The sequence below is a fragment of the Urocampus carinirostris genome, chromosome 20 (genome assembly GCF_059441175.1).
Source record: "Urocampus carinirostris isolate Australia breed hairy pipefish chromosome 20, RoL_Ucar_1.0, whole genome shotgun sequence".
NCBI classification, from domain to species: domain Eukaryota; kingdom Metazoa; phylum Chordata; class Actinopteri; order Syngnathiformes; family Syngnathidae; genus Urocampus; species Urocampus carinirostris.
This window is the reverse complement of record NC_142368.1, coordinates 18,597,992-18,614,317: the sequence shown is the minus strand read 5'-3', so window position 1 is coordinate 18,614,317 and position 16,326 is coordinate 18,597,992. Positions and strand designations below refer to the sequence as shown.

The following is a 16,326-nucleotide window of genomic DNA, read 5'->3' as shown; positions in this document are numbered from 1 at the left end:
ATGAAAAGGCAATGTAGTTTATGTCATCCTAAACCTGTTTTCCTCACGGTGCCACTACACTGATTTGCATTGTGCATTTTGATAGGTTAAACAGTCCCACGAACAAAATATACCATGCAAATCTTCCCCATTGAATGTTGGAGAATAAAGAAAACAGAAAATCTTTTAACCAAATACTAAACAATTTCTTTTACGTATGTAAACATATGAAACCGAGAGGTTATTGACGCACAGGTGAAGAAGTGGAGAGAATGCACTATGCAATCAGTATCGTGTGACCGTAAAAATAGTGTTATCATGAAATGCTTTGTTGTATGTCCTTTGTACTCCGCCTTAACTCGGTTATATTCCCATTGCATACAATGTTTTGCTATTTTGGTCTGCAATGTTTATTGATTGATCAATCATTGCTCTAATTCTTTATTACTGTAAAACTTTGAATTGGAGAGCATACAAATAATTACTGTATGTCGAATTCTGAGGGATATAAGGTGCACAGGGTCATAAGGTGTACCCTAAATTTTCTGGCCAATTTCGTTTTTTTTAGGTGCGCCTCATAGCCCCAAAAATATGTTATTTTATATTTAATTTTACCTTTGAACGAAATAGGTCTATTGCAAACTACATTTTTGACATAAGCCTCCACTTCACTTTCACAGGCAGGGAGACGAGCTTACCGGGAAGCTGAAATGTGCATGATGGATGACCTCATGTCAGATGCTGACTTTCAAAAAGAGGAGGAACCAGCCAGCCCGGGTCCTCTGCCTTCCCAGCAACAAACAGATCCCGCTTCACCGACTGCTGCCGTGACACCAGAACCAGTCGCCAGAGGAGACCAAGCCACAACCAGAGAGATTGAATACCAGGTAGATTTTTTTCTTGTACTAAGCACCTACGACAGAGTTTTCACTTTGACATGTAAATACATGGCCCCCTCTGCATACAAGCTTCTCTAGATACAAGAAATTCGAGATATAGGATGTCTATCAAGCTGAAAGCTTGACCAGCATGGTAGAACGGCAAGAGACCGCTTGAGTTTTTTTTATTGCTATTTAGGGTTAACCTGGATGCTTTTAGGAGGCTGGGACCTGATTAATTGGTTTTAGTTATTCTCTGGGTCTGAGAGTCCTGCCGAAGAAGCGCACCAACAAGTGCAGGCGTCGCCAAGCTCTGCCATGTGTGCATGCTGCAGAGATCTTCCACAAAGAAAAAGAAACAAAGGATATGTTTTTTTTTTAAAGTCAGCAAGAGTGAAGCTTGGCCTGGCCGAAGATCTTACCTCAACAACACACACAACCCCAACCTGCCCCCGTGATCGCATTTGCTGTCTGCTACAGAACACAATGCACAATATGTTGATATCAATGACAATACAGACAATACAATTCAAAATCTGTTAACCAGTGAACGAGGGATTACTATACCTTTAAAATCCCCCTGTCCTGGGTGCCTACAGGATGGCAGGGGCTATGGCATCGGCACGCTGGTGTTTGGAAAGTTGCGAGGTTTCTCCTGGTGGCCCGGCAGGATCGTTTCCTGGTGGATGAGCGGCCAAAGTCGAGCTGCTGATGGGACACGTTGGGTCATGTGGTTCGGAGATGGAAAATTCTCTGTGGTGAGTGAACTGATTCAAAACAGGCACTTCATTATTTTTAAAAATCATTTCTCGACAGTCGGGTTTATTATACATTCGTAAACAGCTCAAATCTTCCATTCCTTTGTGTGTTTTTAACAGGTCTGCGTGGAAAAACTCATGCCTATGAGCTCTTTCTCTTCAGCCTTTCACCAACCCACCTACAACAAACAGCCAATGTACCGTAAAGCCATCTTTGAGGCTCTGCAGGTGATACTTCACACTCAGAGCTCCAGTCTCCTTACCTATTGATGAGATTGATGGATGTAGGTAGCAGTGTTTCTCCTAAAACACAAGTAAAGTGAAAACAATGATGTCTTTAATAAAAATAATATCTAACAATGTGAATCTTTGTTAATGTATCATGTATTCAGTTTTGAAATTAAATGAATTGTTTTGAATCTGGGAAAATACTATTGTTGTCAAGAACCGGTCCAGGATCAGGACCCAAGCCTTTTATTTTACGGGAAATGGGGAGTCATGCACGTTAGGCAACAGTCTGGCATGGAATGACAGGAAGCCAGAGACCGACGAGATCGAAACCAATTGCCCGAGCAGATATAGAACAGATGGGGTCGATACCGGACAGGACGGGACAGACAGGATTGATATTGAAATTAAACAGGAAAAAAAATAGACGGTAACGAAACTGGAAACAGATATTAAACCGAACAAAATAAACGGGAACAATACTGGACAGGAAATACCAACAGGAAACACGACCGAGTCAAAACCCATGTATTGGACTGGGTTAAAATAGGGACAGGGAGCCAATCAGAACCCGCGGCGGTTGGCGCCAAAAGAGCGGGCACAGGTGATTCACATCGGTAATGATGACAATTGTTTACTGGAATTTTGCAACGATAATTACATTCTAGGGGTATTATCTCATATTGCCCCATGCCTACTTGCATTTGTATTTCTATGGAATGATTTACCTGTACATCCTTAGTTTATATTGATGACAAACTGGAACACTTAAAACGACTACGCACAAACAGAGAGTCCAAAAGACTAAATCTGGAGTAGAAAATTTAGTAGACACCCATTCATCCATTTTCTGCACCGCTCACTCTCACCATGGTCGTGGAAAAGTACAAACCCAAATGTATTAAAAGAAAGTAAAATTTCAGTCTGTTGGATAGATAGATACTTTATTCATCTCCGTAGGGAATTTCACACTTCCAGCAGTATCCTTTTGTTCATTATTAACAGATTAAAAGGATGGCCTCGGGGTGCTGTGTTGTAGTTTAGCAACAGTTTTAGCAACAGCGGAGTGGATGACGTCATACGCTAGGCCAAAAGTTGTGCCCAGGGTTACACCACCTCGTGTTCAGGGAGATAGCGAGTCCGCCTCCTCCCGCAGGCTTTTGTGTCTCTGTCTGCCCTAACAGCGCTGAAGCCGGGTAGCTCCACATTATCGTCCGTGATGCTAGACGTGAGCCACGTTTCCGTAAAACACAGCAAACGGCACTCCCTGTACGCTTTGATGTTTTTCACCAGCACAGGCAGTTCGTCGGTCTTATTTGGTAGAGAGTTCACATTTACCAGGATTACGGACGGTACCGAAGGCTTATAACGGCGCTAGACGCTTAGCCTTCACCTTAGCTCCGGCTCTGCAGCTACGATAGGGCCCCCTTATCACGCCGGCACGAGAATTCTTCAGGGCAAGGAGTTGATTCCTCGAATAAACTCATTTTTGTGAGTTAAAACCCATAACCATAGGATAGAAAGTAATCCAAAGTGTAGTTGTCAAACAGGAAAAATAAATCACAAAAAGAGCGAAATAACACAGAGCTGCTGGAAAGGCTGCTGCTCGTGGCGGCGCCTATAATGTTACAATGTTGACTGAAGTTGTTTATGACATTTATTATTTGTACTGCACCCAGGTAGCAAGTGTGCGAGCAGGACAACCTACTCCTCCTTCTGACCAGAGTGATGATGCCGAAGGTGTGGAGCATCAGACCCAACAGATGATAAAATGGGCCATGACTGGCTTCTTACCCAACGGCCCGCAGTCACTGGATCCTCGTGAGGGTAAATACAAACATAAACACGGTCTCGTTTTTGTATCTTAGTCGAGACGTCACATTGCCATTTTGTATTTCTTAGCCTCTTATCCTAAATCAGGGTTCTCAAACTCAATTTATTGGGTGGGCCGCATCCGGTTTTCGATAAGAAAAGCTCTGATGAAAATATTCAACTGTTTAAATTGTCTTGCTCTGTGTCACTGCACAAAATAATAAAACAACATATTTATAATTAATTAGAAAAATAATCAATAAATCAATTATAGACAAATAAAATGTAAACCTTACAACAAATAGGGGTCAGTAACGAGTCGTAAACCAGGAAAGGAAAGTAGACAAGGTCAGGATCAAAAAACGTGACGAAGCCGGGAAACAGACGGGGAAAAAAACAGGTGGGAGTCAGGGTCGAAAAAGCTTGCTGAGAGTACAGTGAGGTTCGCAGACGGACTGACAACAGGTGACAGATAGAGGTGGGTTTAAATAGTGACAGGGAGCCAATCAGAGTCCGAGGCAGTTGGCGCCAAAGCAGCGGGCACAGGTGCATGACATCGGTAATCATGAAGAGAGGAGAAGAACTGGTGTGGTGAGAGAGCCTGCTTAGAGGGTTGATGAAAATCTTCTGAGATGGTTTGGACATATGGAAAGAATGGATGAAGGCTGTTTAACTCAGAGTGCATAAGTGTTGAGGAATAGAATCAAAGGAAGGCCCAAATAAGGTTGGATGGATGGGGTGAGACGTGCTCTGGATGTGAGGTCATTTAATTTATTGGATGCAAAAGTGGGAAGCACGGGAAGCAGGTCGCTCTGAACGCGGAAGTGTGACTTCCGTGGAGAGCGATGGCGGTGTCGGGAACGGAAAAAACGGGTCAGTAGCCGTGACAGGAGGGCAAAAACGTGGTCGGGGTCGGAAACAAGTCGGAAACCAGGACAGGAGAGTCTACGTGGTCGGGGACAAAAAAGGTCGAAAGCAGGAACGGGTGAGTAGACGTGGTCAGGATCAAAAACGTGTCGAAGCCGGTGGACAGACAGGAGCAAAAAACAGGTTGGAGTCAGGGTCGAAAAAAAAATCATGACATCTATCTATCTATACCCTGGTCATATCCCCCGAGAGGGGTGACCGACAACAAGACAAATACATACAAAAACAAAGAAAAAAAAGGGGGGGGGAAAGTAGCAAAAAACACACACAAAAATTTTTGGACCATGGCCATGGACCAAATATGTGTGTAGGAAGATAAAAATGATTACCATCCAGATTTAAACGTGTGTAACTTTCTGAACACGGCTTCTCACAAACTTCTCAGTACAGTGACATACGATGACTGCACAACAGAAGCAAAATGGTCAAGTCGTGTTCGGCAACCGAGGTCAAGCAGATAAAACCTGTTTAACACACTTGGTTTAAAGGCAGAACGTCACCAAAAGGTATGTGCAAGGCTCATCCTTTACTGTAAACTTCAGTTCAACCGTGGCAACAATCTCAATTAATCGCATGAACCAATTGGTTGAAAATATGTGATGGATTTATATGCATATTTGTCATTGGCCAAACCAGGAAGTGACTAGCCACCGCTATTTCAGGGTAGATGGGTAGCGGCATTTAAATGAAGCATTTATATTGAGGCACATCAGCCCCACGGTTCAGAGGTCCCGGGTCTCCCTGTGCGGAGTTTGCATATTCTCCTCGTACTTGTGTGGGTTTCCCTTTGGGAAGACATACATGCCAGGTCAAATGTCCTCACTCTCTTGGTTAAAAATCAATTGCAGTATGATGCTCAAGAACGCACACACACATAATTAGGTCTTACTCTCACACTTTCTGATCCTCCAGAGGAGCAGAATCCTTATAAAGACGTCTATTCTGAGATGTGGGCTGAACCCGAGGCGGCATATACTCCTCCCCCTGCCAAGAAACCTCGAAAGAACACAGCAGAAAAGGCTAAAATCCGAGAGGTGATCGACGAAGGAACGAGAGGTGGGCACGAATTCAGTGTGACAGAATGTGGAAAATAAACAGAAAATCACATTTCTTGATTTTCACAGAATTCATTTGCGAATCATAGTTGAAAATAAGTAGTTGGTCAGTGCCAAAAGTTAATCTCAATACTTTTTTATGTACCCTTTGTTGGCAATAACAGAGGCCAAACGTTTTCTGTAACTTTTTACACACACTTTTGCTGGTATTTTGGCCCATTCCTTTGTGCAGATATTCTCTAGAGCAGTAATGTTTTGGGGCTGTCGTTGGGCAACAGGGACTTTCATCTCCCTCCATCTCCCTTTGCTGATGGAAGGAGATTTTCACTCAAAATCTTGAGATACATTGCCCCATTCATTCTTTCCTTTACACAGTTGTCGTGGTCTTTTTGCAAAAAACAGCCCCAAAGCATGATGCTTCCACCCTCACGCTTCACATTGGGTATGGTGTTTTCGGATGCTATTTATTATTATTCCCCCTCCAAACATGATAACCTGTGTTTCTTCCAAAAAGTTATATTTTGGTTTCCAGCACTTTCAAGGTCATTCACTGGGTCCCCTCGTGTGGTTCTGCAACTTTTGCTCACCGTTCTTGTTAAGTTTTGAAACCATCTTGCATGGCACCCCAGATCAAGGGAGATTATCAGTGGTCTTTTATGTCTTTCATTTCCTAATAATTGCTCCTACATTTGATTTCTTTACACCAAGCGTTTTACCTATTGCAGATTCAGTCTCCCTAGCCTGGTGCAGGTCAACAATTTTTTTCTTTAGTGTCCTTCGACACCTCTTTGGTCTTGGCCATATTTGACGTTGTGGACAGCGTTATTTTATACATTTGTGCTTTATTTTTGACAGGTGATTATTGTGAAATAGTCTTCAACAAATCAGATAACTTACTGTAATAATGGATTTGCATTAACAGAATATAATATATTGTCAGAACCCACACAGACGGAGGACCAAGCGCGTAACGTTTTCACACAAGCTTTATTTTACGGGAATAGGGCAGTCATGCGCGTGAACACAATCGTCAGGGATGCGGCAATCGCTGGGCGGAAGAAGTTAGACAGCGAAGTCAGAGGCAGACGAGAGACAGATGGTATCGATACAGGAGCAAGATACCGGACAGGACGAGACAGGCAGGATGGATACTGGAGACTGGTGCAAGATACCGGACAGGAGGAGACAGACGGGCTCGATACCATATACTGGAGACGGGAGCAAGATACCGGACAGGACGAGACAGACGGTGTCAATACCGGACACTGGAGCAAGATACCGAACAGGATGAGACAGGCGGGATCGATATCGGATAATGGAGACTGGAGCAAGATATTGGACAGGAGGAGACAGACGGGATCGATACCGGATACTGGAGCAAGATACCGGATAGGACGAGACAGACGATGTCTATACTTGTCACTGGAGCAAGATACCGGACAGGACCAGACAAGCGGGATCGATACCGGATACTGGATACACGAGCAGGATACCAGACAGAGTCAAAACACAAGTCTTGCAAGTGCAAAGGTTTGTTGACGGACTGACAAGGAGTGAATGAGAGCACTGAGTTTAAATAGGAGGGAAGCCAATCAGGCAACGAGCCGCAGCTGGCGCCAAACGGGCGGGGCCCAGTGAGGGCCATGGGCAACCGTGACATATATCACTGTAACATAAACTTCAACAATCGTCTTAGCAATAATTAAAGATCCCTTAGCTTTGTTGTTGCTTTTTCTTTGCAAGTGATCATGTCTGCATCATGTATCATTTGAATAACTTTTGTTTGTATCCAGAGAGACTTGTACAGGAGATTAAGAAGAAAACCCGGAACATAGAAGGTAACGTGTTTTCAGAAGTTTACATTTCAATTTGATCCAGGCACTTACAATATAAAAAAATATCCTGATGATATATCTGTTTTCATGCTTGTTCCCCCTCATCCAGATATCTGTATCTCTTGTGGAAGCCTCAATGTCTCATTAGAGCATCCTCTCTTCATCGGAGCAATGTGCGTGGGTTGCAAGGTACGACATTTGCTGGAAAAAAACCATTTAACATATATGTGACTTGACAACTTTTCATGATACTGTATTTCTGCGGTTTGTTTATGGGAGGGCCAAAGCAGATAACTGAAAATCTGATATATAACAGGACATAATAAACTCAAATTATTTTAGATACAGACAGGTGTAAACATTTTAGACACATTAGTGAATTTATAGCTTCCAGGTCCAAATGGACACTAAGCCTAAAAAATACTTCAAGGCATTGTGTATTAGTGCTAAATATAACACTATTTATTAAAATAAAACCAATTTGAGTGATATACAAAAACACATTTTACCTCGTAGGTCAAAAAACATTAATTATGAGGCTCACTTGGAGGGAGCAGACTTACTTGTGCGGTATCTTGCTGCTAAAGATACCCTCAAACACGTTGTGACAGGCTGGCAGTGGCGTGACGTGCATTTCAGACCAAGGCCTTCAAGAATGCTACGTCTGAATCAATCCAACCTTAAATAATTATGTTGTGGCTATCAAACATTTTCTTCAGCTACAGCTGTCATGAACCGGAACAGGAGGAGAACCCAAATGTGTGATGTTTCTCACACAAGCCTTTTAGTTTACGGGAAATGGGGAGTCTTGCACGTTAGGCAGCAGTCTGGCGTGGAATGACAGGAAGCCAGAGACCGACGAGATTGATTCCAATTGCCCGAGTTACCGATACCGGACAGGACGGGACAGACAGGATTGATAACAAAACAGGATACAGGACAAACTAGACGGGAATGAAAACTGGAGAGAATAATAAACAGGACAAAAATAGACAGGAACGATACCAGACAGGAAACGCCGGCAGGAAACCGTACAGAGTCAAAACCCGCAGGGCAGAGGTTCGTTGACGGACTGACAAAGGGAGAGTGAGAGCACTGAGTTTAAACAGAGGGGAAGCCAATCTGTCGACAAGACCGCAGCTGGCGCCACACGGGCGGGGCCAATTAGGCGCCGTGGCATCTGTGACAAAAGCTGCGACACTTATAGGAAAAAGAACGTCGATAATAACCTCATCAAATTGCAATATTATTTAGGAATACAGCCACATTTTACTCACTTTTCTATTTTTGCACAAAACCCATCCTCCTTCGTTTTCTCCAGATTTCAATTACTCTGTCGTGCAGGTTATCCTTGCGTTTCAGTTCCATCAAGAAGTTATTTTCTATTGTCATCGAAGCTAACACTGAAAGTCCAATTTTTATTGATTTAGGGCTGAATAATTCAGTTCCACACAACAGTGGACCCGGAGATTGTTTTCCTCACTATTTTGTTGTGACACCTAGACAATCATAGTTAGTGATACAGTTGATTTTTTTTTTCTTTACGCCTTTGAGAAGGCTCTGCTCGACCAACTCCAAATCTGATTGGCTAAACAGCTTTATAAAATCTGATGTTATGCCTCAGGGCCTGCTGAACTGATTGTGAAGGCCTCTGAGTTGATGTCTGACCCTGACGACAAGTAATGGCCGAAATGTGATGGGTTGAATGCTTAAATATTAAGGCAAACATCCAAAAGCGGCGTAACCAGTAGAAAAACAATAAAAGGAGGGTAACGGACAATTTGACAATTATTTGATACACTGGGGCGGCGGTAGCTCAGGAGGTAGAGCGATCGTTTTAGGATTAAGGGATCCCAGTTCGAATCCCGGCTTGTCCGTGTTACATGCCGAAGTGTCCTTGGGTAAGACACTGAACCCCTAATTACCCCCAATAAGCAGGTTAGCGCCTTACATGGCTGCACAGATCACAGCCGCTATTGGGAAATGTGAAGCACACTGTAAAGCGCTTTGGGAAGTCATTGACTTGAAAAGCGCTATATAAATGCAGATCATTCATTCATATTCGTAAACAAAATATAATTACAATCGCAGCAGAGAAGGCCTTGCAGGCTAAAATACAAAAACCTTTTGAAATATGTGAAAATGAGAAGATAAAGTCTCTAAGCTTGACTCTGAATATGATAGTTTACAATGGTCTTGAGCCACTTTTAGTCTTACTGGATACTGGAGACTGGTGCAAGATACCGGGCAGGACGAGTCAGGCGGGATCGATATCGGATACTGGAGACTAGAGCAAGATACCGGACAGAGAAGACGGATAGGATCGATATTGGATACAGAACACGGGAGCAAGATACCGGACAGGACGAGACAGACGGTGTTGATACTTGACACTGGAGCAAGATACCGGACAGGAAGGGACAAACGGGGTCGATACCGGATACTGGATACTTTCATTTACATTTTTGTGGACCAGCAGTTGGGTTGCATACAACATATTTCCATAATACAATACCTGCGGTAGTAGCACGGCGGCGCAGTGGTTAGCGCATGTGCGGCACAGTTCATGTCTTGGGAACCTCCTGCGTGGGTTCAAATCCAGCTCCAGACTTCCTGTGCGGAGTTTGCATGTTCCCCCCGTGCTTGCGTGGGTTTCCTCCGGGCACTCCGGTTTCCTCCTACATTCCAAAGACATGCATTTCAGGTGAATTGGCCAGTCCAAATTGTCCCTAGGTGTGAATGAGCGAGTGAGTTGTCTGTCCCTGTGTGCCCTGCAATTGGCTGGCAACCAGTTCAGGGTGTCCCCTGCCCACTGCCCGATGATTGCTGGGATGGGCTCCAGCACCCCCGCGACCCTACTGAGGATAAGCGGTGTAGCTAATGAGATGAGATGAGAATGAGACTACCTGCGGTTTCCCTTCCAATGATTCAATGATAAACAGAACAATTTACTTTTGCTATGCCATTAAAAATTATGAACTTTGTTATTTTCTCACTCTGTTTTTGTTTCGGCCTCTGATAGAATTCCTTTTTAGAGTGCGCCTACCAGTATGACGACGATGGCTATCAATCCTACTGCACCATATGCTGTGGAGGCAGGGAGGTGCTCATGTGTGGCAACAATAACTGCTGTAGGTCAGTAAGAACCTGTTTGTCTTGGGCTTAGTTTACACGAGGGGTGCGTGATTTCGGTATCGATCCAGTGCAAGTAAAGACACAGTTGTATCGATGGATACCGATCCAATGCTTTATACTTAGAAATGTCATGATCATTCAATCATTGAAATCCTCCCCTCTTTGACTTAGTGTATAACTGCAATAAACACTGTTTAAGGCACCAGAAATACACCATTTTGAAGTAAAAAAGGGTGACCTATGTGAATTCTGTAGACCCCGGGGGAAACTGTTTTGAGGGGAGGAGGGAGAGCTCCATGAGGTCTCGCTGAGTAGTTGCCTGTTGGGCCGTGGAACTACGCTGGTAAAAATAAGGATCGCCATTTGTGAAAGATACAGCAACGGTCGAATCGAACCAAATTTCTGTATTTCCAGACAATCAGGGTGGAGAACGCTTAACTGCAGTCCATGAGAAAGCGATGTAGAGAGCTCCCGGCTAGCTGCACGCTAGCTTTGGGGATCTTCGGGTGATCCAGGTCTCCGTGATGATAAAAATTTAGCAGTTTTCCAAGAGTTGTAGCTCCAGATCATCCACGGATAACAATCCACGGAGCACCCAGTGCTCATCAGGATTTCTTTGCGTTACTCTGACTTCCCTCAGAGTCCGATTTAATCGGTGAATTTCTTTTCTATGTAACCAGTCGCTAAAATACTAGCTGTAGGCGTGCTTTTGTAGTCTGTTTTGGTGATAGTTAGATAGACAGTGAGGGATTACTGCAAATGCCCAGGCTTATGTGAATGTCCCCAAAACGGAAATATGTGTATTTGTTTCCACTTAGGTGTTTCTGCGTGGAGTGTGTAGATCTGCTGGTCGGAATCGGCTCGGCAGCGGCAGCCATCCAAGAGGACCCTTGGAACTGTTACATTTGCGGGCACCGGAACACTTACGGATTACTTCGACGACGCGACGACTGGCCCTGCCGGCTGCAGCATTTTTTCGCTAACAATCACGAGCAGGACTTTGTAAGTCTCAGTTTTGTCTTTTACGCATATGATATTTTTTTGTGCTATTCAGTGATTACTGTATTTATTTATGCATTTTTTTTTACATACCCGAAAAAAATAACTCAAAGTTTGGGTGTGAGCTACACAGGAAGTTTTACAGTCGTAGTATGTTACTACCCGTTGTGCAGTGATTGATCGAAAAATATTGCTGACGACAATTGCAAAACATAAGATGCAACAGGAATTGAACTGGCATGACAGCAGTGAGAACGCTAAATCCTAACCACAAGACCACCAGTGATATAGATACATACGAAAAGGAATTGAAACTGTAGCATCGCTAACGAGGCAACAGATTATTCCAAATAGTTCTACCCATTCAGCCCATGACTTTATGGTCTTCTTTGATAAGAAAATTCAACGCATACGGGAAGAAATTTCTAAAGACCATATAAATACGTCACATATTAAAGGTCTGAAAATCATAGATGCGCGACATGGAGGCTGTCCAGGACATTTTTCCCGATTTAGTGATCTGTCACTTGATAGTCTTAAACAAGTGGTGAATACGGCCAAACCGACGACTTGCCTGTTTGACCTGCTTCCGGGTTCGTTGATTAAAGGTCTTTTTGGGGTCCTTGGACCTTCAGTTCTAAATATTATAAACACATCACTCTCCTCAGGTGTAGTTCCAGCAGCTTTTAAGTCCGCTGTCATCAAGCCTACACTGAAACGACCCAACCTTGATCCAGAAAGCTTATGTAACTATAGACCTGTGTCAAACCTACCGTTTCTTTCTAAAGTACTTGAAAAAGTAGTGGCACAGCAGCTGAATGATTTTAGATCCGGGATCAATCTTTTTGAATCAATGCAATCAGGATTCAGGGCCAACCACTCTACTGAGACAGCCCTGATTAATGTAACCAATGATCTTCTACTGGCAATGGACTTTGGCGCTTCATCACTTTTGCTGCTGCTGGACCTAAGTGCTGCTTTTGACACTGTGGACCATAATATTTTACTAGAACGGTTGGAAAAATGGATAGGCCTTTCAGGAACCATCCTCTTATGGTTCAGATCCTACTTCTCAGATACCTCATGTGCGGTCCCTTCTCAAGATTTCTTCATTTTCCTCATGTTGAGGTTTTTGAGTTTTTCCTTGCCCTCATGTAGGTTTTAGATCAGTGGATGGTGGAATAATAGTCTGTGGTTTGCAATAATATGTGCAGCACTTTGAGACTTATTGTGATTAAGGGCTATACAAAAAACATGACTTGACTGAAGTTTTTGAGTTTCTCCTTGCCCCCATGTAGGCTTTAAATCAGGGGATGGTGTCATAATAGTCTGTAGTTTGCAATAGTCTTTGATCTGTGCAGCCCTTTGAGACTCCTTGTGTTTAAGAGCGTCAAGAATAAACATGACTTGACTGAGGTTTTTGAGTTTTTCCTTGCCCTCATGTAGGCTTTAGATGAGGGGATGGTGCAATAATAGTCTGTGGTTTGCAATGATCTGTGGTCTGTGCAGCCCTTAGAGACTCTTTGTGATTAAGGGCGTCACAAATATACAGGACTTGACTTGACTTGAATTGTATCTTATTATCACACTATTTTTAGTCACAGTACAGGAGACGAATGTTAGAGAATAAAGTAAACAGAAAGCCGTCCTGAAAGATATGAATTAACACTAAAAAGCATGACGAGGGTAACAACACTTTTGGCGTTGATGATGATGAATCTAACATGAATTCATTGTAAATTTTGTAAATGTTAGTATTGTGTTCATAGTTTACATTGTCAATAGATGATTTTTATCACGACTGCACCTATTACACAACGTTTGTCACTTACGATGCTTAGTAGTAAAAAAGGAAATAACATTTTACACTGAATTTTTATTAAAAATTAGGGGTACGTCTTATATTGCTTAAAACAGTAATTATTTGATTATGGTTTCCATTCAATAATTTAGATACACAAACATGTAAACATTTTTGACACAGAATGGCAGAAATCATGTCAGTTTATAGCAGCCCATTGACACAAAAATATCCTAAATGGGAACAGTGCAAAATAGCACAAAGTATCTGCAAGCAGCAAGATAACGCCTATATTTTAGTCTTTGAGGTCAACGGGAAAAAAAGAACCAATTTTTTGATGGGCGCTGAATTTCTCCCTTTCAAGGTAGTGAAAAAATTGAGAAATTGGCTTTGAAAGTGCTTGAAGAGTGCTTGAATTTGGCCATGAAACATGTGTACGAACCCTGTAAATGCCCTCAAACTTGATTTCTTGCACTAGAAGAGTCCCTACTTTTTGATGGAACATTCTCGGAAAAATAAATAAATATATCACATTTTGATAAAAGCAGTCATCTTGTCTTTTTGTCTCCCAGGAGCCGGCCAAACTGTACGCCCCAGTTGCAGCAGAGAAAAGGCAACCGATCAGAGTCTTATCACTGTTTGATGGCATCGCCACAGGTTTGAACTATTTCAAAGTAAAAATGAATGGTGCTGCAATAGATGCTGTATCAGAAATTAAGTTTTTAGGGGTCATAATAGACAATAAATTAAGCTGGGAAACACACATCAGACACATACAAACTAAAGTATCTAAAAGCATTTCAATAATCAATAAAGCCAAATTTATTTTAAACTATAATGCATTGTATTTATTATAATGTTCTCTCGTTCGTCCATACTTAACATATTGTGCAGAAGTCTGGGGAAATAATTACAAAAGTTCACTACAGCCCCTTTTTATCCTCCAAAAACGTGCAATTAGAACCATACGCAGGGTAGGATATCGAGATCATACTCATATTTTATTCCTGCAGTCCAAATTATTAAAATCAGATGATTTAGTAAAAATTTTCACTGCACAACTGCTATTTAAGGTCAACAAAAACATAGTGCCAGAAAACATCCATGAATGATTCATTCGCAAAGAGGGAAATTATAATTTAAGGGGCTGTAGTGAATTTATAATCCCAAAGGTGAGAACCACCAGGAAAAGTATGTGTGTGTCTGTGTGCGGAGTCAAACTTTGGAACAATTTACAAGACGAGATCAAACAATGTCCAACTATTCATTTGTTCAGGTTTAGATACAAAGAAACATTCCTGACGGAATACAGAGATGAGGAGGGTGGGGTATAAGTGGTGCGGGAGATTGGGAATAGTGCGTCTAGTTAACTTTGTGTTATTGTTGCTATTCTTATATCATAACTGTTATTCATTACAATTGTTGTTATATCATTGGTATATTTAGTGGGGAAGATGAAGGGGTAGAGAATATAAGCATCTGCTTGTTACTACCCCTTTTTGAACATATTATGTAACATTATTTTGTTGTTGAGTTACTGTTTTCGTTCTGTTTTTATTTTGATGTTCGAATAAAGTTTTCATTCATTCATTTACTCAACTTGAGCATCCGTTTGCTCGACTGTTCACATCACAAACTGTTTTTGCTATGGATCACGTTTTTAGGTCTTTTGGTGCTAAAAGACCTGGGCATTCAGGTTGATAGGTACGTGGCATCCGAGGTATGTGAGGACTCCATTACTGTGGGCATGGTCAGACACCAGGGTCGCATCATGTATGTGGGCGACGTGCGCAACGTGACTCATAAACATGTGAGTGAAACACCTGTTTCATTGTTTTGGTCTATATGAGGGGTCTCAAACTCGATATACTATGGGACTGTCGTCGCTATTTTGTGGGTGATGTTGTGCCAAATTGTTATAAAACGTTCCACTGTTCTCCAAAAACATTTTCAGAATCTCCTACACAAAATAAGATCTAAAAATGAAAAACCATTTCAAATGAATATAGAAACCAATCAGTGGTAAATGAATCCATAATTCGGGCTGCACTTAAAGGGACAGTGTGTATTATTCTGTGCCCCCTGGTGGTAAAAGAGGCCATTCATTAAAATAACTACTTTGATTGAAATAAGCAAAAATATTTGAACTATTATATAAGCATGCTATTTTTTGAGAGATGCTAAATGTGTGCATTTATATAGCACTTTTCAAGTCAATGAAGACCTCCCAAAGTGCTTTACAATGTGCTTCACACTTACCCATTCACACACCAATAGGGAGTCAGCCATGCAAGGTGTCTACATGCTTAGTGGGGGCACTAGGGTTTCAGTGTCTTGCCCAAGGACACTTCGACATATATCACGGAGCAGCCGGGAATCAAACATGTGACCTCTAGATCCCAAGACGAGTGCTCTACCTCCTGAGCTATTGCCTGCATTTATTTGGCATGAAGCTTACATAAAGGGAGCTATAGGTGACCCCCAAAAAACAAAAACCTGACTCTTCTTTACTTCAGTATTTTTTTTCTTTTATTTTCTCTCTATTACCTCATTTCTTTTCTTCATTCTTTCTTTCATTTCTTCTGTTTTGAACTTTTTTTCTCTTCATTCTGTCTTTTCCCTCCTCTTCTTTTTTCTTATCTTTCTTCTCTCCTTCTTTCTTTCCTTCCCTCTTCAATTTCTTTTTTTCCCTTCAGGGAAAGCTGGAGAAAAATGAAGAAAAAATGTGCTTTATATGGTCACTTTGAGTCTCCAAACTTTGTATTCTTGTTAGGACCAGAACAGAGGCAGGACCCACTTGCGTTGCGTTTCTCACAACTTTTATTGGAAGAAAGAGAAAGGGTTGCGCCCACGATCCGGTGATTGCTGGACGCAGGAAGCAGGTCTCTCTGAACGCGGAAGTGGATCTTCCGTGGCGAG

The 16,326-nt window shown here is 42.2% G+C and overlaps 1 protein-coding gene across 4 annotated transcripts in view; it reads left to right on the top strand.

The window, feature by feature from the left end:
- dnmt3aa (DNA (cytosine-5-)-methyltransferase 3 alpha a) overlaps nt 1-16,326 on the top strand; it is a 65,167-nt gene that overhangs the window by 32,565 nt on the left and 16,276 nt on the right. For all 4 annotated transcript variants that reach the window (XM_088325607.1, XM_088325608.1, XM_088325606.1 and 1 more), the window contains 11 exons: nt 660-866; nt 1,457-1,615; nt 1,736-1,843; nt 3,523-3,670; nt 5,495-5,638; nt 7,431-7,475; nt 7,582-7,661; nt 10,495-10,607; nt 11,426-11,609; nt 13,980-14,064; nt 15,072-15,217. In XM_088325607.1, the coding sequence (XP_088181733.1) occupies nt 660-866; nt 1,457-1,615; nt 1,736-1,843; nt 3,523-3,670; nt 5,495-5,638; nt 7,431-7,475; nt 7,582-7,661; nt 10,495-10,607; nt 11,426-11,609; nt 13,980-14,064; nt 15,072-15,217 (1,419 nt within the window). The remainder of the gene's footprint in view (nt 1-659; nt 867-1,456; nt 1,616-1,735; nt 1,844-3,522; nt 3,671-5,494; nt 5,639-7,430; nt 7,476-7,581; nt 7,662-10,494; nt 10,608-11,425; nt 11,610-13,979; nt 14,065-15,071; nt 15,218-16,326) is intronic.